At 40.1% G+C, this 23,811-nt stretch overlaps 1 protein-coding gene across 1 annotated transcript in view; it reads right to left on the bottom strand.

Annotated features, from left to right (window-relative positions):
* The window catches only part of DOCK2 (dedicator of cytokinesis 2), a gene marked incomplete at its 3' end in the record, with an annotated part of 155,240 nt that overhangs the window by 78,416 nt on the left and 53,013 nt on the right, over positions 1-23,811 (bottom strand). Inside the window, exons 4-8 of the mRNA XM_089659610.1 lie at positions 20,037-20,092; positions 15,987-16,083; positions 9,444-9,592; positions 5,809-5,944; positions 1,007-1,161 (exon numbers count right to left, since the gene is read on the bottom strand). Of these exons, the coding sequence (XP_089515736.1) occupies positions 1,007-1,161; positions 5,809-5,944; positions 9,444-9,592; positions 15,987-16,083; positions 20,037-20,092 (593 nt within the window). The remainder of the gene's footprint in view (positions 1-1,006; positions 1,162-5,808; positions 5,945-9,443; positions 9,593-15,986; positions 16,084-20,036; positions 20,093-23,811) is intronic.

Raw genomic sequence — 23,811 nt, 5'->3', positions numbered from 1 at the left:
TGTTTTGGCACAAATAACTAGCAGTTGTTGTAGTGGAAGAGTTGTCCCCAAACTAAAATCTCCACGCTGTGCCCGGTAGGAGGCAGGGTGCAGCGTTAGGGAATGGAAGACAGCCATTTTTTAAATTTTGTAAATTTTTTGTTTACATGTTTAAAAATTATTTTAGGCCTGAAGATTACTTAAAACTCCCCAAACATTATATATTTTCTTGAAAGCAGACACCCAAGACCAGAGGTAGGCAACCTGTGGCTCTCTAGCTGTTGTGGAACTACATTTCATGAGACATTGCAACATTATCAGTTACAGCTATGACTTGCAGAGGCATGATGGAACTTGTAGTCCTGGAACAGCTGGAGAGCCGCAGGTTGCCTACCCCTGCCCTAGACAATAAAATTTTGATAGCACCAGTTTTTTATGTTACACAATGTTAGCACAACTGTTTACTAAATGCAACATTTTGGTGAAAGATACACTAAAGGTAATTTTTGGGCACATAAATGATATTTATTACCCAATGTTTAAGTAAAGCATAAAAGATGATGAGGTTGCACCGAATAAATAGATACCTAACATGTCAAACCTTAAAATTGTGTGTGCCCATGAAACTGCAGAAAAACTTCAATATCCTATATTTTTTCATAGGAAACGCTTTAAAAGACCAGATCAGAGTTATGCAGGAGCTCTGGTGCTAAAATTATTGCCCTCATTCCAGCGTGCACAGTGATATGTAACATGTGTAGGGCAATTGCCATTTTCGTACTAAGGTACTAATGCATGCTTTTTTTAAGGATGGGGGAGCACTCATTTTTTTTTACTTTTTGTAATTTTTTTTTAAGTGTCACTTTAAACACATAAAACATTTTATTTATTTATTTATTTATTTTACATAACATTTATTGCTATCACATAGGGTATCACAATATGTGATGGACTCTATATTAGACATCTGGGGTTTATTAGACCCTGGATGTCTTCTCTGTACTCCACTGTTATCTATATTTCCTACCTTATAATTGTTTGCTTCTGAGGATCGTACAGTGACATAAAAAGTTCAGCATCTTCACCAATTCTGCAGACAAAGTTTCGTACAAAAACATAGAGACCATACGTGGGTGCAGACGATATACGGCTATGCATACTATAGTCACTTTGATCTTTGAACTGAAAAGGAAAATAAATATATAATGAATATCAATAAATGTAACATTTATAATGGGTAATTATGCATGCAATTTTGCAATGTGAACAAAGCCTCAACTCTGCTCTTTCTGACAGGACCGCCCATATAAGTAGTGGGTGAACCTTAGTTGAGTGTGGTTGGAGTGTAGAACAAGCTGTATTAAGGAGTAGTAGGACTGTGGAACATGTCATTTGGCTTTTCCCTTGTCGGCTTTCCCTGGAAAGCCTTTCCCCTGGAATTGGACTTGTTCACTGTTGCACCTTTGATCATTGGAACAAAAAACTTGTATCATGCCACAGAAGACTGTTGTAACTGTTACCTCAATTTTAACTTGTTGAACCCGATGCTGCATAATGGAAATGTGTAAATATTCAGTAAAAAAAGGACTGAGCTTCTTGCTTTGAGTTATGTTACATAGTTACATAGTCAGATTATTAAAAAAAATGCCCATCTGGTTCAACCAATAGAAAAAAGAAATAAATAGAAACCCTCCATAAGCACAATCCTATACTACAAACATATAAAAGTGCAGCGCTAAATAATCAATTAAAATAAAATATGTCATACAATAATCATAACAAATTGAGTGCTCTTAACTATTGTGACATCTATGTATAAAAAGTCCCAAGTGAAATGTCCTGAGTGGGACAACACAAAAAATTCTTTAGTGATGCAGTGTGATGACCAGTAATCAAAATAAATCTGCCATCCATGAAGATGAAAAAAACATCCGTGACAATCCTTGACCACTATACACTCACCAGAAATAAAATAAGATATAGAGCAAAGAAATTCCTCCAGGCAGCATAAACTCTTCATTCAGGACGTTTCACTTGGGGACTTTTTATACATAGATGTCACAATAGTTATGAGCACTCAATTTTGTATGATTATTCTATTACATATTTTATTTTATTTGATTATTTAGCGCTGCACTTTTATATGTTTACAATTTGTGGATGAAGGTGTTCATTCTTTGTTCTAGCTGATTGTTATTGGCTCTTTAGAGCTCACTAGTATTTATTATAAATCCTATACTACAGTTGATACATAGAAAGGCAAAAGAAACACTATGAAGCATGGTCCAATTTGCTCTAGCGGGGGCAATACATTCCTCCTTGATCCCCCAGAAGACAATAGGATATTCTCTAGATCAACAATCTCTGGTGTTATTACCTTTAAATGTTTCTATCCAGTTATATTTTGTGCATTTAGGAATGTATCCAGCTCTTTTTGAAAACAATCTACTGAGCTGACCAGAACGTATGTCTACAGTACATCAGTGGTCTCCAAACTGCGGTCCTTTGCTTGCCTTTATCTGGCTCTTGAGGCACTGTTCCTTCCACTGATACAAGGCTCTGTTGCTCCCACTGATATGAGGCACTATCCCTTCCAGTGACAGCAACAATGTGGTACCATTTCTTTCACTGACAACCATGGGGCACTAATCCTCCAACTAATACCAATGTTGTGGCACTAATCCTCCTTCTACTGACCACCATGTCTGATACATTGTCTACTGCCACTGCTACTGGTACATTTTCTACTCTTACTGGCCACAGTCCAGCCCCCAAGTCTGAATGACAGTTATCTGGCTTTTTGTTTACAAAGGGGTTGATTTACTAAAATTGCAGCGTGCAAAATCTCGTGCAGCTGCGCATAGTAGCCAATCAGCTTCCAACTTCAGCTTGGTCAATTAAGCTTTGACAAAAAAAATGGAAGCTGATTGGTTTCTATGCAAGGCTGCACCAAATTTTGCACTCTCCAGTTATAGTAAATCAACCCCAAAGTTTGGACACCCTTGATCTATATGAAAAGAGATTTTAGCTCCACATACAGAAAGGCTTCTTCAAAGCACCTGGACCAGATGGCTAACACACACATGTTAAGATCTGTTATTTCAAAGCCATTGTGTTACCACTGGCTTGTTGCAAGACCAATTTTGTGCCTATATTTAAAAAGGGATGAAAGTCTTTATTAACTACAGGTCAGTTAGATTTCAGTTTAGATAGTCAGTAAGATATTTGAGGGTTTAATAAAAGACCACATAGAAACATTTTTGCTAGAAAATAATTATTTTAACCACTTCAATACAGGGCACTTTCACCACCTTCCTGCCCAGGTCAATTTTCAGCTTACAGCGCTGTCACACTTTGAATGAAAATTGCGCAGTCATGCAATACTGTACTTAAAATATTTTAAGCAATAAACAGCATGGATTCACAAAAGACTGAAGCTGTCAAAGAAATGTTATTTCTTTTTATAAGGAGAAAGGAGAAGTAAGCAAAAACTAAGGGGTGGCTGTGGATATAGTACACTTGTTTTTTGCAAAAGCATTTGACACAGATCCCCACAAATGGCTTGGAAAATTCTACAAGCTTAGAAGATTCAGTTTGTAAATGAATAGAAAACTGGATGAAAGATCGTATTCAGAGATTATTGATTCATACCCTGAATGGTCTAAGGTAATTAGTGGTGCACCCCAAGGTTCAATGTTGGAACCCTTATTTTTTAACATAATTATAAATGATATAGAGTTTGGGATAAAAGTAGCATTTCAGTGTTTGCAGCTGACACCAAGCTATGTAGTGGAAGAATATTCTTGCAGGATATCTCCTACTTACAAGCAAACCTTAATACATAGTTTGATTTCGCAAATAAGATTCAGTGTTTATAAATGTAAAGTTTATCAAAAACAAGCACACATCACATTCTAGGAGATGTATGTTCTGGTACATGTTCTGGGACTAAGAATAAGCATGCATCATACATACTAGGGGGAGTACAACTGGGGGAATCAATGATGGAGAAGGATCTGTGAGTTCTGGTAGATCACAAGCTTAATAATGGCATGCAATGCCAAGCTGTGGTTTCTAAATCGCGCAAAATCCTCTCTTGTATTAAAAGATGTATAGACTCCAGAGAGATATCACATTACTCGTGTACAAATCATTAGTAAGACCTCATCTGGAATATGCAGTTCAGTATTGGGCACCAATTCACAAAAAGAACATTGGTGTACTGGAGAAAGTACAGAGACGGGCAACTAAACTGATACGAGGCATGGAGAAGTTCAGCTATGAGGAAAGATTAGAGGAACTGAATTTATTCTCTCTTGAGAAGAGGAGATTAAGGGGGGATATGATCAACATGTATAAATACATCAGTGGTTCATAAAGTGAACTCGGTGTAGAGCTATTCACCCTGAGGTCATCACAGAGGACAAGTGGGCACTCTTTACGTCTGGAGGAAAAGAGATTTAATCTCAAAACAGGGAAAGGTTTCTTCACAGTGAGAGCTGTGAAAATGTGGAATAGACTCCCTCAAAAGTTAGTTCTGGCCAGCTCAGTGGATTGCTTCAAAAAAGGCCTGGATTCTTTCTTAGATACACAGAATATAACTGGATACTAACATTTATAGGTTAAGTTGATCCAGGGAATATCCGATTGCCTTTCGGGGATCAAGAAGGAATTTTTTTCCCAGCAGGAGCAAATTGGATCGTGCTTTGCTGTTTTTTTTTTTTGCCTTCCTCTGAATCAACTGTGGGTATAGGATTATAACTTCTTTTTTTTTCTATGGTTGAACTGGATGGACTTTTGTCTTTTTTCAGCCAGACTAACTATGTCACTACTGTATGTAACTATATGTGTCTATCATGGATCGAATAATAGGCTTTAAATAACATCATATAGAAAAGAGGAGGAATAATAGGCATTTGGGGGATAAAATCATGCATGCATCATACAATCTAGGAGGAAAAAAACTGGAGGAGTCAATGGTGGAGAAGGACTTGGGTGTTCTGGTAGATTATAGACTTAATGTTAGCATGCAATGCCAAGCTGCAGCTTCTAAAGCTAGTAAACACATTTTTGTATTAAAAGAGGTATAGACTCCAGATAGAGACATCATTTTGCCCCCCTACAAATAATCTGTAAGACTGCATCTGGAATAGGCAGTTTAGTTTTGGGACTCAGTTCACAAAAAGGATATGGAAAAACAAAATAAAGTACATCTGACATCTGGGTGGAGGTGGTAAGGTGGGTCATTACACAGGCTGCAAGCAGCTTGACGAGTGCAACTCATAGCACCTTCTATATGTGCTGGTGGACAGGGTTCTGAATACAGGTACAAGATGTAAACCTGATTGGGTTGGGAGTGGTGGTGGTCAGGGGAAACCGCTGTCTTCCTGGCAGTGAAGAGCATACTCACTACAGAACACGTGTCAGGTGACCTAGTCTGGAACCAGAGAAGAAATGCAGTATCCTGACCTTATGTGGCAGTGCTACCCTGGACCAGGGGGATGGTGGGGATTTCCAAATAACCATCCATACACAAGTTAGAAAACAGCTTAGAAGGGCAAGGAACCTACCGACAAATTTACCAGAAGAAAGTCTTGATTAAAAGTGAGAAAATGTTTGCTTCTGTCAAGTACAGAGGAGAGGTCCATTCTCTTAAGACTCTAGAAAGGCACTAGAGGCATGCTGGGAGTCAGAGGGGTTGAACTGGGTTGTCCTGTTCTGCTTTGGTTGCCAATCTCCTGAAGCCAACTGCATAAATGAATGTGTCTAAATACTTCATCCTGTGTCCCTTAATGTATGATTAAGAAAAAGAATAATGTGCTTAGTTACCATTTCTTCTTTTATGCGTTCTGTTATTTTCTCTGTAGCTGCTTTGTGGGCATCAAACAAGCTGATCACACTTGTTTTATCTGGATCCAGAATATTTCCATCTTCATCTCGGACAATCAGATCAAGTTCAAGAATTCTGTAGGTTTAATGTATGTGAGTAACAAACAAACACTGTAGATCAAACAACACACAATAGGTTGGTATTTATGATGGTAAGAAAAAGCAAAAACATGACCAAAAAAGGGGATGGTTGGACATGCAGGCACAGTGTGACTTCCTATGTAGCACTACCTCCGCAGGAGCCACTGATAATTTGGGACTTTCTCCCCCACTCACAGCATACACAGCCAGGCACACAGCATATTTGGCATTCTTCCTCAAGAATCAATCTAAGGCTTTCATTTTGTGTTTTTATTGAAGAATGATGAAACTTGGATGGGGATAGGGAGCATGAGATAAAACGTAAACAACTTGAGTACTGCTAGATTTCTGACTCTTCTGCACAACTCTTGAAATCCTTGCACTTTGGCTGCACTTGTACAACTCCTGGTTGTATTCCACAATTGACTGGCTGTATTACACAACTTCTGGTTGTATTCTCCCAGCAAAGTCTAATAGAATCTCCAGCTGCATGTGACCTGTACTTCACTCATAGTCTCAAGTACCCCACTGTCACCCTTGCAGTACTGGGGTTTTATACTCACACCACCTTTGGACAACTTGGGCTTTCTCCCATAGCTTCCTCCAGGCTCTACCTCGTGAGCTCTCTGCTGACCTTCTGAATTTTTGGATGGCTTTGTAAAGAGGCTCCTAGCTAAGCCTAGCCGTGAACTCGGTATCTTCAGGATGGTTTCCTTTCACAGCTACTGCCCAGGGGGGCAATGCCCCTCAACAGTGTTCCAATCTAGCAGGCTGGACCTAGGAAAACTGCCCCACACCCACATACTGAAGTTGTTCCTGCTGCACAGGCTTCAGACTACATGTGGACTCTTCCCAACCTTCTGGGCACACTTCCCCAGGGATTGGTTGAAGTCTCATAAATATTCAGGCTGCAGCCTCTACCCTCCATCCCACTATGTTCTAGAAATTTCTAGAAGACAGGAAGAAGTAGCAGAGCAGCATCCTGTGAAACCATGCGCAGCCCAAATTAATCAAGACTTGCTCCACTGATTACAGTGACTAACTAAATTTGGTACAGTACTAAATTTGACTAGTAACCTACTCTAACTAGGAGGATGCTACACCTAAATCACAGAGACCCATATAAACACATTTTGGGCTCACCAAACACCAGTGTTCAGTTCAAGTTTATGAAAGCACTGAAAGGCTATAGCTTCTGTCAGGTTCTTATTTCCATCTTTGTCCCTATTGGAGAGATTTCCCCTTTCTGTCTGACAGGACAGGAAGTTATGGAACATGTTGTTCTAGACCACCAATAACATAGGGCAGGGGTGGGCAACTGTGGCCCTCCAGCTGTTGTAGAACTACAAGTCCCATGAGGCATTGCAAAACTGACAGTTACAAGCATGACTCCCAAAAGCAGAGACATGATGGGACTTGTAGTTCACCAACAGCTGGAGGGCCACAGTTGCCCACCCCTGACTTAGGGCATCCTCAATTGGTAAGAGGCTGTATGTGGTGGTGGTGAAATTCAGTGAAGGCATTGTTACTCATCACGAGTAGAGAAAACACAGTTTGCATCTGTGGAGTGGTGTTGGAACTCTCCTGAATTCAACAGTCTTTCCTGTTTTGGACTTTTTGATTTAGGTCAGTAGTAGTGGTGGAATTCACTGTTTGTGTATTTCTTGAGGTTATATTTATTGCACTATTGAAATGGTGTTGTTACTTACTGGGTTATACAAACTGTTCTAACCTGATATTGGGTTTACTAGAGTGGTGACAATTTAAAAGCACGGTTCACTTTTATGACATAGCCCAACATTTATTTTGCATTTTGCTTATAATAATTAATGCACAAGACTGGTTGCTCATAGAGATTTAAAAGAGAAGTATGAGTTTCAGTAAAAAAATGATACTCACGTAGGTGGATGCAACATCTGTCTGATGCTTATTAATGATGTCACAAGTCACATAAAGTAGGTAGCAGATACTGTGTGTGTTAACCATGATGCTGGACAGATACATGTCACAGTTTATTGGCACTATAGCATCTATTATTATGGCCCTCAAAGAATTGACATCAATTTAACCTATGTTCTTCATAACATACTGTAACTAATGCAGTATTGAAACACAACCTTAAAACTGGTACTGTACTAGTATTTCTCAATAATTACAGTAAACACAAATTTTCTAGGATATATACACATACACTCACTTACCACTTTATTAGATACACCTTGTTAGTTCTGGGTTGGACCCCCATTTGCTTTCAGAACTGCTTTAATTCATTGTGGCATAGACTCAACAAGGTGTTGGAAACATTTCTCAGAGATTTTGGTCCATGTTGACATGATGACATCACGCAGTTGCTGCAGATTTGTTGGCTGCACATCCATGATGCGAATTCCACCACATCCCAAAGGTGCTCTATTGAATTTAGATCCGGTGACTGTGGAGGCCATTGGAGTACAGTGAACTCATTGTCATGTTCAAGAAACCAGTTTGAGTTGATTTGAACTTTTGTGACATGGAGCATTATCCTACTGGAAGCAGCCATCAGAAGATGGGTACACTGTAGTCATAAAGGAATGGACATGCTCAGCAACAATACTCAGGTAGGCCATGGCATTTAGACATTGCTCAGTTGGTACTAAGGGGCCCAACGTGTGCCAAGAAAATATCCCCCACACCATTACACCACCACCACCAGCCTGAACCGTTGATGCAAGGCAGGATAGATACATGCTTTCATGTTGTTTACTCCAAATTCTGACCATATCATCTTAATGTTGCAACTGAAATAGAGACTAATTGACCAGGCAACATTTCTCCAATCTTCTGTTGTCCAATTTTGGTGAGCCTGTGCGAATTGTAGCCTCCGTATCCTGTTCTTAGTTGACAGGATTGGCACCCGGTGTGGTCTTCTGCTGCTGTAGCCCATCTGCTTCAAGGTTTGACATGTTGTGCATTCAGAGATGGTATTCTGCTTACCTTGGTTGTAACAAGTTCTTATCTAAGTTACTGTTGCCTTTATATCATCTCAAACCAGTCTGCCCATTCTCCTCTGACCTTTGACATCAACAAGGCATTTGGCACAACTGCTGCTCACTGGATATTTTCTCTTTTTCGAACCATTCTCTGTAAACCATAGAAATGGTTGTGTGTAAAAATCCCAGTAGAGCAGTTTTTGAAATACTCAGACCAGCCCGTCTGGCAACAACTATGCCACATTCAAAGTCACTTAAATCCCCTTCCTTCCCCATTCTGATGCTCGGTTTCAATTTCAGAAAGTCATCTTCACTACATCTAGATGCCTAAATGCATTGAGTTGCTGCCATGTGATTGGCTGATTAGCAATTTGTGTTAGCAAGCAATTGAACAGGTGTACCTAATAAAGAGGCCGGTGAGTGTATTATTAAATGATCTTATCATCTTCCTTATTTCTTTAACAAAATTGATACTGTAAATGCTTTAGTGTTAAGGCAGTATTGGAAATATTGCAAACAACATACTTGTTGCCATAGTCAATTTTTGAAGTCACTTTTTGTTTTAGCTCTTTCAGTTCATCTTTAGGCAAGGTACCAGAGAGAAGCTGTGAACGCCATTCCATCAAATCACACATCATTGACTGCACCTGCTGGAACTTTTCCTTTTTGCTAGCCTGTGAAAACACAACTCATTTAAATCAACAAGCTTATGATAATTATACAGCATAATAATATTTGCCGAGCCATATCCCAACTTAGGGTATAGTAAGTTGGTATTGAGTGGCTGGTGTTCATTTTACTCAGTATTTAAATTTAATATTGTACTAGCAGCCGATGGAAATAGTAAAAGCGAATGAGAGTTTATTATGTCATAGAAGGTCTTCATCTGAAGATACGCAGTTAAAGAACAACTATACAGTAAATGCTTGCTTTATCTTTTTAAGAGATTTTCTAAGAAGACAGTAAATGTTCCTAAAGTCTTCAATTCATGTACTATTTGTCATATACACAATGAAACCTGCAGATGACAGCAGATATATACTGACTAGAGGAGTACTATCATGTTTATTGTGTGCTGATATACCTCTGCATCAGACTTGGAGGGATTTCCCTGTCCTCAAGTGTAATAGGATATATTATCAAAACATATATTGACTATATATACTGTAGTTACTTACTCAACTTAAGGCTTAAATGTTCACTCTGTCCTCCCCACAAACAGTAACTTGAGAGAGCAAACAAGCCTTTTATTCTATTTGGCCTGTGTGTGAGATGTTACAAAATTCCTATTCTCATGTGTTAGGTAGATTTGAAACCTGAAATCAGATTCAGTTTTTTTTTTTCATAAAAGGAATGACTCCAAAAATAAATCAAAACTCTCAAAGAAAATGAAAACTTCCTACAGATGCAAGACAATGCTACTACAGTTGCAAGAAAAAGTATGTGAACCCCTTGGGATTATGTGGAGTTTTGCATGAATTGGGCATAAAATGTGCTCTGAACGTCATCTAAGTCACAGCAATAGAAGAACACAGTCTGCTGAACATAATACTACACAAACATTAGATGTTGCACATAACATGCAAATATTCACAGTGCAGGGAGGAAAAAGTATGTGAACCTTTGGACTTAATAACTGGTTGACCCTCCTTTGGCAGCAATAACCTCAACCAAACGTTTCCTGTAGTTGCAGATCAGACCTGCACAATGATCTGGAGTAATTTTGGACCACTCCTCTTCAAAAAACTGTTTCAGTGTAGCAATATTCTGCTGGGCCACTCCAGAAGGCGTATTCTGTGCTGTTGCACCCATTGTTTTGTTGAATTACTTGTATGCTTTGGGCCATTGTCCTGTTGCATCACCCATCCTCTGCGGAGCTTCAGTTGGCGGACAGATGGTCGTACGTTTTCCTGCAAAATGTCTTGATAAACTCTGGAATACATTTTCCCATCAATGACAACAATCCGTCCAGGCCCTGAGGCAGCAAAGCAGCCCCAAACCATGATGCTCCCTCCGCCATGTTTTACAGTGGGGATGAGGTTTTGATGTTGGTGTGCTGTGCCTTTTTTTCTCCACACATAGTGTTGTGTGTTCTTCCCAAACAACTCAATCTTGGTTTCATCTGTCCACAGTATATTTTGCCAGTAGTGCTGTGGAACATTCAGGTGCTCTTTTGCAAACTTCAAACGTGCTGCAATATTCTTTTTGGACAGCAATGGCTTCCTCCGTGGTGTGCTCCCATGTACTCCATTCTTGTTTAATGTTTTCCTTATTGTAGATGTGTCAACAAAAATGTTAGCATGTGCCAGAGATTTCTGTAGGTCTTTAGCTGACACTCTGGGATTCTTCTTTACCTCATGCAGCATTCTGCGCTGTGCTCTTGCAGTCATTTTTACAGGACGACCACGCCTAGGGTTAGTAGCAACAGTGCTAAACTTTCTCCATTTGTAGACAGTCTGTCTTACCGTGGACACATGAACATCAAGGCTTTTGGAGATACTTTTGTAACCCTTTCCAGCTTCATGCAAGTCAACAATTCTTGACCGTATGTCTTCTGAGAGCTCTTTTCTGCGAGGCATGGTTCACATCAGACAGTGCTTCTTGAAACCAGTAAACCCAAAACAGGTGTGTATTTTTTAAGGGCAGGACAGCTGCCAGCAACACATCCAATATCATCACACTGATTGGAGTCAAGGTTGGCTCACTCCTGACTCCAATTAGCTCTGGGAGAAGTCATTAAGCTAGGGCCTCACATACTTTTTCCTCCCTGCACTGTGAATGTTTACATGTTATGTGCAATTAAACCATCTCAACATCTAATGTTTGTGTAATATTATGTTCAGCAGACTGTGTTCTTCTATTGTTGTGACTTAGATGATGTTCAGAGCACATTTTATGCCCAATTCATGCAAAACTCCACGTAATCCCAAGGGGTTCACATACTTTTTCTTGCAACTGTATATACCTTAAAAACATTGCAGCTAATTTACTCTAGGAATTGAGAATACTTGCTCTATAAAATGTGTAAAGAATCACTTCAATCATCCAAAGATGTTAAAAGCAAATCCCCTTTTACTTATTTCCTCTGCACATGATTGGATAACTGACATTTAATATTTAATATTATAGTTTAATATTATAAGTTAAATATTTACACAATTTATTGTGAAAACATTCTCAACTTCTATAGTAAGTCTGCCTACCTTTCTCCTAACATTTTCTAACTGACAGCTAGCTTAATGACCTAGATCAGCGGTTCCCTGACTGTTATCATAGTAGTAGGCCCTGGCCTAGGCTTTAGGTAGCATTCAGTATGCGACTGTGCAGGAAGGAAAGCCAATGATTGTCTGTGAGTGGTAGGATGTGGAGTTGGTGGGGTGTTCGGAGAAAGCATGTATCTGAAGTAGAAGCAAATGAGGTATGCAGGCTGTTAGCGAGGTGCAGCTGGGTGGAGCTATGACAGCTTCTCCAGTGTGTTTTTGTTACCCTGAAATGGCTGTCAGTAAATGAAATAAATATAATTTCTCACATATCATGACCACTGATAAGGGAGTCTTTAGCAAATCTACGCCTTCATCCGTGATTGTGATTGTAGGAGAAACTAAAAGCTGCTAAAAAAGAAGTTGAAAATGTTGACCTACAACCACTACGTTTAATCTTAGCTTAACCTTCAAACTAACCATCTCATGTAAAATCACTAAACTTTTATATAAGCTTTAATATGTTAAAGTACTTTCAATAGTATTCTTCAATATTTGATCATCTGCAGCTTTCATTAATATAGAGTAATATCTGCTGATCATATCATAAGGGTCCTGGTTCAGGCACTTTTTGTTATGGGATAACCTGTCCCTGCCTCCCTACTGTTCTCCTACCTTGCCACCCCACTCTCCCAACTATTAGCGGCTGTTGCACATTACTCAGGCATGGCCCATCATTGTCAGCCTGCCTTGAGAAATGATCTTCAGCAGTTACAAGAATGCATGCACCCACCATAAAGTAAGAACATTGCAAGCTTAAATCCAGACCCCCATTGAAGTCTATAACTGAGCAAAACTTGAAAATGAGTTCTGGACATGTTCAAGGCTAATTGGCCAACGATTGTTTAACAAAGGGCATGAGTAGCTGGGCACTGCCATGGGGAACGCATACCAATGAAAACACAAATTAAAGCACACAATACATAGGGGAGAGATGCATCCTTTTTATGCAATTTCAAGGGCAACATGGGAAAATAACGATCCTTTCAATTACATGCTTAAGAGATGCCTAAAAGCTGTAAGTGTTGTTATTGAACAATACTACAATTCCGTTACGGACAGAGTCAGCAACACAGTATTCTGGCATCACAGATTTTGTATCTGTAATGCATTTTTACTGATACATTATTACTTGGCTTAGCCCTTTCACTTTTTTGCACTCATGTTGAAGCAGAACTAAACCCATAGATTTAACTTTCCCAAAACAGTTACAACCAAGGCATGCCTCAACTGCATCTCTGTACTCCTTCTGACAATGTGCAGAGAGGGTATTGATAGCCTAAAAGAAAAGGTGGACACGTGTTTCAAAAGAGTCGAAAGTTTCAATCAAGGAACACAATCAAAGAGGAAACAAAAATTAATGCATACAAAAGAGATGTAAAGCAGATTAATGAAAAGATTGTCTTATTGAAGCCATCAAATAAAAAGTATAAAAATCCAAATGTAGATGATTTAATGGCAGCTAGTTAAAAAGGCAGTTAAACAATAATTTCACCTTTCATAACATGTTACATGTTGCACCCATGTTATGATCAGACTGGGCTCGCTACCCCTGTTCCTCAGCTTTGACAGCTAGCGTGGGATCTGATCCCCCCTCTCTAGCTGTCAAATTTTGAAAAACCGTGGCCGTGGTAGACTCCTCCTGCCCGGCCGCATCACTCATTCACAGTGTTCTGTGAATGAGAAACTACAAATCCCAACTTCCCATATGGGCAAGCAGAAAGATCTGCAGGAGACCTGCATGGCACCAGCGATCTGCTGAGTGCTGGTAGAATGGTTTACCAGCTCCTGCAACAAAAAATAATAAATGTATATTTATTTTACCTGCAAAAAAAGTGTATTTATTATTTTTTGTATAAAGGTGAAGTTAATCTTAATAGGGCTAAAAAGGCCAAAGAAGGTGGAAACTGCTACAAAGCAACAACATGGAACAATCATATGAATACTGAGCATAATGTCCAGCTGCCATGGACACCTGATGATTGCACAGGGAGAGCTGCATTTTTCCAGTGTAATCTGCAGGACTGAGATATTAGTTTGACAGCTCAGGTCCTACCTGGCATTCATTTATGAATAAAAGCTACTATTATGCTGTATTTCATTCATTCATTGGTTACTTTTGTATGTAAATAACAAGAAAATAGTTTTTTAAAAATAACATTTTCTTCCCTTATTAGCCCTTGGTGAATTCTAGTGTTTATTAACGTTATTAAGATTTTTTGCTGATTTTTTTTTATTGGATGTGAACCTAAATTTAGGTTGACCTATAGCTGCATGTGAGGTTCTGTCAGTTTGTCCAGCTGTTCCACATAAAATTTAAACCAGACTCTTATCCAAGCATGCAGCCTCAGTGACCAGGAAAACGAGGGGCAGCACAGGAGCAAGCTTTCAAATGCTGTGCTCAGAGCTACTGCATCAGGGAAGAGAAAGTGCATGTGAAGGGGTTTGAATCAAAGAAGCAGCTCACTCCTGTGATGTGGAGGTGAACGGTAAGATCTAGGAGTCTCTTAGTGACATCCTATAGCAAGGGCATTACTCAACTTTAGTCAAAGCTGCACAGTTTGTTTTTATCTACAAGCACCCCTTCCCTGCAAAGGCAGTTTTTGGTAAAGGTGAACTATGCCTTTAATGTTTTGTATTAGTAAACCATTTAGACTTATGTATACATATGCAAAATGTTCCTTTGCTCACAGGAACCTATGATGCATAGCATGGTGCACTAGCACCAACAACAGGCAAAACTAACTTGGCGTACTCTTGAAAGATCAAAAGTATACTATTGCACTTCAGCTGAAAGAAAGGTATGCATTAACTGAAGGACATGTTTAATTGACCAAAAAGAGCTTCAGGAACACAGTATTGTCTAAGTTATACCTTGCTATAATCTAGTAATGTTGTAACATGTTTTCCCAAAAGGAACCTAGAATACTTCCACCGAAATAATATAACGTACAGCATTACCATCTTTAAAAAGTAATTGTTTACATTGCATGATGTACAAGCCATGGTACTCTTCATGCACTAACAAGGGCTAATGAGAATGTCACCAAAAATGAGGAATAAATGTCTAACTTATTATATCTGTGAGGAGTTAAATCAGGACAGTATGTACTGTAATAACAAAGAATCGGGACTTTACATGGTATAGGTTGCAGCACGTGATGAAGTGATATGTGATCTACAGTAAATATAATGCAATGCTTGCCTCCAAAGTCTTTAATGTAACATTTAACCTGAAGATACCTACACAAGAGTGTTAAGACCTTCATATAAGAAAAGACAGGTACATTTTAATATTTTTAACAGTAGAGTTAAAATTAAATAAGTGCTTAGATAAAAAAAAAAAGCAAAAAAGACTGATATGTATGAAGAGTAATCTCCCATAACTACTGTTTTTGATGCAGGAAAGAAAACACTTTCTGGAGATTAACACTATTTAGAAAAATACTAATTACTTTCATATGACCGGTCATATTAATGGTCTACAATAAGTACAAAGGCCTGCACATGACATAAACATCTTTATATACTGCTGTCACCACTAGCCAATGCTGAATTTATAATATATAGCAGAGGGTGAATGTGGGAACTATTAATTGCAAATTAATTCAGGTGATGTGCTTTTTTGAAGCTTTCAGTGAATATACTGTATTTCTGTAACCCATATTTAAACAAAAAGAACATTACTTTTAAACATGCAGAAATCTTTCTATTTCACCCCTTCACGTTTAATAGAAAAAAAAAAAGGCTTGGACATATTTATCTGTGATCAGTATTCTACAGTAAATAAATACATAACATTTCTTACTGTATACAACTGTTTCCAAATGTTGCACCATTCACGTAGGGTAGCTGTAACTTCTCGTACCAATGGAATTTCAGCTGGCACTATGTGTTCTGTATTTCTAAAAAGACAAACAGAAAGAATGATTTTTCCCATATGCTGCAGATGCAAAGCAATTCAAACTTATAACTGTCAGAGAACATAGAAGTGCAAAAGATCACTTTTTAATTATGTTCATATATGTTTATTTTCATAGCATTTAATTTTTTATTATTATTATACAGGATTTATATAGCGCCAACAGTTTGCTCAGTGCTTTACAAAATAAAAGGAGACAATCAGGGGCAGACTGACAACTCATGGGGCCACTGTGTCCTTGCTCAATATCAAAAAAGCCTATGAAAAAGGTACCAGGGGCATCTCATGGGGCTCCCTACTGACCCCGGGCCCTCGGGCAGTGCCTGAGTTTCCAAATGGTCAGTCTGCCCCTGGAGACAATACAGTTCAATACAAGAGGGTTAGGAGGGCCCTGCTCCTTGGAGCTTACAATCTAAGTGGAAGTATGTAAAATGCATACAGAAAATCTGTCCACATCACACCACTCCTGAGCTCATACCCTCCTGCAGAATACGGCCACCTATCTTTTCTTAGCAGCTAAACAAACCATAGTCCAAGTGTGGGAAAATCTTGGGGTCAATCTGCAGGCAGTGAAGGAGTGCAAGAATGTGATGCTTATCAACAATAAGCTATTCAGTTTTCTTCAGGTCTCCTAGCCTACGTTTTCTGGAATCTGGAAGACCTGGCTATCCTATGTCCTCCCATCCCTGAATTCCTCTAGCCTTAACTAAATGTAGTGCATCTCTGTTTTTGACCCAAGCCACTGAGGGGAAACAACCAGTCCCTTCATTTTTCCCCTTTACCCCCAACCCTGGTCCTCCTCATTTTCTTGTTCACTTGCTGGTATTCTTCTCCCTGGCCTTTCTGCCACTTCTCCTCTTTTTACCACTCCTTCCCAACTTTGGATTATATGGTGAGGGATTAGAACTTCTGTCAGGTTTGCGTTGCTATCAGTATCCGAGGAATTTACTCTTATTGTCCTGATCACAAATGTCACCTAGAATGAAAGTGTGGGTAAGACCCATTTGCACAGGCATTTCCAATCCATTTGCCCATGAGAAGGGTCATTTTCAGCTGCACAGGATACATTCTTTGCAAGGGCGTGCAAGCAGCTTGATGAAATCAATGACAAGTGACTGGCTGCATGGAACTACATTGATCTCCATGTGCAGTGCAAGGTGTATATCTGAGCAGGTCCAATGCATGGATCAGAAAGCAGTCTGTCTACATCCTGATCCATGCATTGAACCTACTCGGATGTGCACTAATAGACAAGCAGACAGCTCATAATGCAGCTGGAAGATGGGTTTTTTTTCTTACATTAGAACGCCTACATTTCTGATGCAACACAGAGGAAATGTCAAGGTATGCACTGGATATTATGTGAATCAGAACAAGAAGTTGCCTGTGACCTAGGGACAAGCTAGGTTAATAAATACAAGGACATAGGGGAATTCATCGGCCATGACACTACAAGCTGCAACCACAGCACTACAAGGTAAGAAAATCAAACAACACAGGGAAAATTACAACATCATTAACACCTAGTTAACCATTTAAGGACCACCCACCCACAATGTATTGCGGACGGGTGGCCCATACAGGCACAGGGTTGTACTTGTACTTGCTGATCTTGTCTGGGTACAGGGCACGTGCCCCCCTTTCCCAGCAACTCCCGCTGTGATCAGACACAGTGGGATTTTGTCAGCAGGTCCCAGCCAATGATTCATGGCTGGGGCCTGCTGATTGGCTGTTTCCAGTCACAGCCCAGAGTCCTGTGTTGACAATAAACAGAGTGAACAATCTCTTTGTTTCTTCTCCCTGAAAAGCAAAATGTTAGAAGTATTAAAATTAGGGATTTGCAAAGCTGCCTTAACATCCCTTTTGAAATGATGCATGTCAAGCCTGACTCCCTGCAAAGGGAGAAGGAACAAAGAGATTCTTCCTAAAAACCAACACATAATACACACATTAACACTTGTTAGGCACACACCTAACCCCTTGATTACTCTGAGATGTTAACCCCTTCCCAGCCAGTGTCATTAGTACAGTGACAGTGTATGGTATTATCACTGATCACATTTTTTACCAAAGACATGTAGCAGAATACATTTTGTCCTAAATTTATGAAAAAATTAGATTTTTTATAATTGGATATGTTTTATAGCAGAGAAAATAAAAACCCAGAGAGACTCAAATAACACCAAAAGAAAGCTCTATTTGTGTGAAATAAATTATATACATTTCGCTTGGGTACAACATTGCATGACTGCACAATCACCAGTTAAATTAGCTAAGTGCTAAATAGCAAAAAATGGCCTGGTCATGAAGGGAGTAAAACCTTCTGGAGCTGAAGTGGTTAAAACAATGAAAACATTTCAAAATGTACAATGTCTTTTAAACTAGTGCCGTATTTAATAAACAAATGTACTTCAGTTTGAAACAACCAGTCTATTATAAACTCTGATATTGTTAGAAGTATTAAAATTAGGGATTTGCAAAGCTGCCTGAGCATCCCCTTTGAAATGTTGCACGTCAAGCTTGACTACTTATTGGTTTGTGGCAGAGTAGTTTAAACACTGTAACAATTCAGAATTTATTTAAATAGTTTTGCAGCAGTTCTCTAAAATTTGAAAAAGATTATGTATTTTATACATTCTCACAATGGTAGGGGATAAAGGAGGACGAGAAGCAGAGCTGGGAGGTGGGGGCATCGACAGCTTCACCTTGGCTGCTAAAGGACCTTAACCTTGACTGCTGCTTTGTGACAAACTGTACAACTGTTTAGAAATGCAGCATAACCCACCTGAAATCCTCCCTCTTTAGAAACCTTTCCCTTCTCTCTGTGTTTTTCCAGACTGGTCCCAGCTGTAATTTGTGAAAATTTGGCAGCTAACCCAGCTATCATACTGATTCTGTTACCCAACACATTAAGTTGATCTTTATTGTTGTACTGTTTGCTGTTAGTACAATTACATTGTACATTGTATGTAAGCTGAGGCCATACTGGCTGAGATGTATAGTATTAGTGCTGTAGTTTTAGTATTGATGTATGGCCTTTATATTATCAATAATTTACCTACTATAGAGAACATATATATTTCCCACCATCACCTCCAGCTATATGCAATGTGTAAAAAAAATCTACATATTTAAATATCTATAACATTCTGTATTATACGCTCCTGGCCACCCTACTCTGTATGTTGTGATCTTGTTACATACTCCAAACCAACTCCTCTGCCAAGAAGTATAGCTATAGGTCTAAGTCATAGGAGGTGTGTCCACCCGCTGCAAAGAAAGTGGTCCTGTCTGTAGCCTGCAGAAAAGGATCTCTGCCATGGCACTAGGTAGCAAAAGAAAAAGATTCAAGTTCCATTGATTGCCATGTTTTCATTGTATATCTGTACTATCCACTTCTTGTTGAGAAAAGTGGCCCACAACGCCTTACTTGCTCCAAAACATCTTCAAGGTTTATTAATTCTCCATAAGAGACATAATTACATGAGACAGAAGTTGACACATTTCAGCCTTGTCAGCCTTGTTCACATGGTTGTGAACAAGGCCAACAAAGCTGAACGTGTTAACATCTGCTGCATGTAATTGTGTCTTTTATGGAGAATTATTAAACCTGAAGATCATTAAGCGCAAGTAAGGAGTTGTGGATCGCTTTTTCCAACACTATGTTTGCAGCTTGCGACTGCTCATCTAGCACCCAACTGCTGTGGGATATCTCTTCATTTTATTTGGGTTGTAGAACTTTGTTGTATGGACTACTTCTTACTTATGTTTTGTCTTATTGCTAAAACATCGATAAAAACACAATTTTTAAAAAAGTAGCTCTTTTACTGTTTAACTACATCCTAATGTAATTTCTACCATTCGTGTCAAAGCTTCAACTTTAAGAATGAATCTTCTTAGGACATAAATTTAATAAAATTCAAATTACAATGTTACCTTTTCTTCTGAATTGTAACATCCTTAATGTGGATAAACGATTTAGGGAATATTCCCTGTAGAAAAAATTAAAAAATGATACACTTATTTTCTGGGGCATTATGTTGTAAGAAATATATTAAAAAACATTACATTAATGTAGTCACTGAAAACTATAGCTAAAGCAAATAATGGCATTTCTCTCACCAGTGGAATAGTTGTTGCAAGGCAATGTTGAAACAGTTAACAATGGTGATTCAATCATAAGAAACATAATTACAGATTTCTTAACATTCGGTACCATTAGAATGACAAATTTCACAGTTGAGTTTCAACCCTTCCTCGCTCTTATAAAAACTTTAAAAGAGGCTTTGGTTGTAGTTCCACTTGAAAGCTGAACTCTGAAAAAGTTTCTTTAAATATGTTTCTCAATATCCACAAAGGACATAAATCTAATTTCTGTGTCCCAAATGCCTTTATAAACTTAATTATTACCTTGTTAAAATAGTAGTTATATTATGTTCTTTACATAGCCTGTGCAGAAAGCAGAGCTGTGGGAGGGCCAAGCAGACCCACCCACTAAAGACTGTCTGTAGAAAACTACAGGAGCAGCGGAGGCAAGACCAGTTTCCACACAGGAGAGAGAAAGCAGCAATGACTGGTCTTAATTACAGAAAGCTCCTGCACAGCGGCAAAGGTTTATGCTGGGTTACTGAACAGATCTAGAAGAAATAAACAAAGCACTGGAAGATAAAAGTATGAATATGCATGCCTTTTGTGCTGTATTGTAGGCAATATTTGCTAATCCTGGAGTTCACCTTTAAAGACATACCATTGTGGTTAAAATATAAATAACAAAGGAACACAAGAAAGGGTGAATACTGACTATTTGATCTCCACTACCTATAGAAACCAGATCCAGTATGGAACATTTGATTTCCAAAGGAAATTAGCAGATAGAAGGATATACAAGTATTTTACACAATCTCAGATCTGTTCAAATACTGTTAGGGTTGTGGATCTGTTTATGTTGAGGCAAGCCGTGAAAAAGTATTAAGTAAAATAAGTGGGATATTTACAAAACTGAAAATCTTTCTTTGTCTCCATACCAGACCCTTATCCGAGCATGCAGTCTGGCAGGCCAGGAAAGGGGGGGAGTGTATGAGTGAGTGCCCCCCTCCTGAACCATAAGGTCACATGCCCTGAACATGGGAATGCTTTGGGGCAGGGGGGGCTCCCCCCCAAAGCACCTTGTCCCCATGTTTGTGAGGACAAGGACCTCTTCCCCACAACCCTGGGCGGCGGTTGTGGGGGTCTGCGTGTGGGTGACTTAACAGAATCTGGAAGCCCTCTTTAACAATGTCCCCAGACCCCACCCTTCCCCCATGTGAATGAGTAGGGGCACATTACTCATTTAACAAAGAAGTGTAAAAAATGCCCCGGTCGATGGTGTCACAAGGGGACAGGGTCAATTGGTAACATCATCAGGTGGCCATGCCCCTTAGTTTATTTAGATGGCAGGAGCCAGCATTGGGTGTGGAGCTCTTAGTTTTGTTTTGTTTTGTTTTTTGGGTTGGTGGCTGGCGTTCATCATGATTGACATTGGATCTACTTTGGGGGGACATTTTCAGTTTTTTAATAAAGGACTTGTCAAAAACTGTTGTGTTTTTATTCACTTTTTACACTTTTTTGGTGAGTGAGTAGTGGTACTATGTATCTCTACTCATTCACATGGGGGAGCGGGATCTTGTTAAAGGGGGCTTCCAGATTCTGATAAGTCACCCCCCTCTGATGCCCACAACCACAGCCCAGGGTTGTGGGGAAGAGGCTTTTGCCCACATAAACATGGGGACAAGGTGCTTTTGGGGAGCCCAAAGTTGAAGGTATGTGGCCTTGTATGGTTCTGGGGGGGGCTTGCTCATCCCCCTCCCTTTCCTGGCCTGCTGGGCTAGCTGCATGCTCGGATAAGGGTCTGGTGTGGATTTTGGGGGAACCCCACCTCAATTATTTTTTCATTTTGGTGTAGGGTTTCCATCAAAGTCCATACAGTATCAGATGGTATGGATTGGGGGGGGGACCCCACGCAGATTTGTTCCTGAACTTTTAATTGCTGGCAACCATTTTGTTTACATTTAGCTGTCCGCCAGCAAACCCGCTGACAGCTGATGATTCATGACCATATTGTTTACTGGTCATTAAGGATGCCAATGGCTGCCTGCTCCTTAACAACCAGTTTAAAGTCACACAAAGCACAAAACACAAAATGCAACATGCATAAAAAAAAGCAAGCGTTTTTGGTGCAGTTCCATTGAAGTCTATTACACACAAAATGCAATCTGCTACAGGAAAAAAAAGTCTTTGAGCCTTTTAAAAATCTGCACTCAAAAAACAGAGATGTGAACCAGATCCATAGGAAATCATGTTAAATGGACTGTAGTGCATTTCTGCAAACCAGGAAACACACTGCAATCCGCGGTGTGAGCCTAGGGTAATTGTAAGTAATGTCCCTTGTACTAATTTTTTAAACATTTTTGACTAAACCTAAGCTATAAGAAAAAGCATACAGTATCTGTAAAACTTTAGATTGATGTGCATTGTTACATTACTGGCAGTTTTTTTCAGTTAATTATGCCTTGCAAGTCTACTATTGGTTACCAGAGTAGGTTTCCAAAACCCCTTAGAAAAGTGCTATTTTGTGACTTTATCTATTTTTTTATGTTATGAAGCTCCATAATTTGTACATTTGCTACTTGAAGGAGCAAATTGAATGGTTAACACTCGGTGCCTGGTTTACTAAAGTGTCAAGGGAAATTAAATGCACCTGTGTGCACTTACGATATCCATTAATAGGGGGAAGGGGCCAGAGCATGTGAGGCAGCATAGTGCAGAACCTCCGAACGCCCGTCATGAGCTCCACGATGGATAAGCCTTAGAGCCTACGTGGGCCCAGCCCATGCTGCCTGTGTTTGCAATCTCTGTACTGATTCATTTGGTGACTCCGTTCCCCCTTGGCGGCTGGTAACAGCGGAGGGTCTTGGGTGGTGCGTTCCGGTTCTCCACCCGCGAGCTGTGGAGCCGGCACATGGCCGGCGGGGAGCTGGAAGCCGTGTGTAGCTGAGCGGAGATTGGAGGCGGCAACCTCCGAGCAATGGAAGGACTCCACGAGTGTCCGTGAGACTGCCTGTGTGGTGGTGGCTGATGCTCCGGATGCTGGGAGCTGAAGGAGACCGAGGAGAAGGAGGCAGCAGTACATAAAGGGAGACCCCTAGGTCACTTCTGGCATTCAGAGATACCCCAGGACCCCTGATCGATGAGGACCCTCCCAGGGGCAGACTGACCAATCGGGGAAAGTCGGAGGTGATTGGTGCAGGGGAGGGACAGTGACAACACCTTTCTCCCTGCATGGATTTCAAGGAAACAGCTGAAAGCCATGGGACGGAGAGGCTTCCAGCTGCCTCTTTGAGATCCATGCAGGGAGATCAGTGCTGTCACTGTCCCTCCCCTGCACCGATCATCCCTGACTGTGCATCGGATTTCCCTCCTGGGCCCCCCTCGTGCTCCTCAGACCCCCCCTCGCAGGTCTCTGATGCCTCATCTTCTCTGACAGTGTCTTGCCCCTCCCCCCATCCTCCACAGCAGAGCAGAGGAGAGAGGATCTGCTCTGCCTCCCCTGTTCAGATCAGCTGGCAGCTCTGTGATGCATCTAAATGTGCCAGGTCCATCTCTCTCTCTCTCTCCTCTCTCCCCCCTCCCCCCCTCTCCCTCTCTCTCCTCTCCCTCTCTCTCCCCCTCTCCC

Source organism: Staurois parvus, unplaced genomic scaffold (assembly GCF_062004578.1).
Source record: "Staurois parvus isolate SC_StPar_1 unplaced genomic scaffold, SC_StPar_1.0 ptg001171l, whole genome shotgun sequence".
In the NCBI taxonomy this organism is placed as follows: domain Eukaryota; kingdom Metazoa; phylum Chordata; class Amphibia; order Anura; family Ranidae; genus Staurois; species Staurois parvus.
This window is presented reverse-complemented; position numbering and strand designations above follow the sequence as displayed.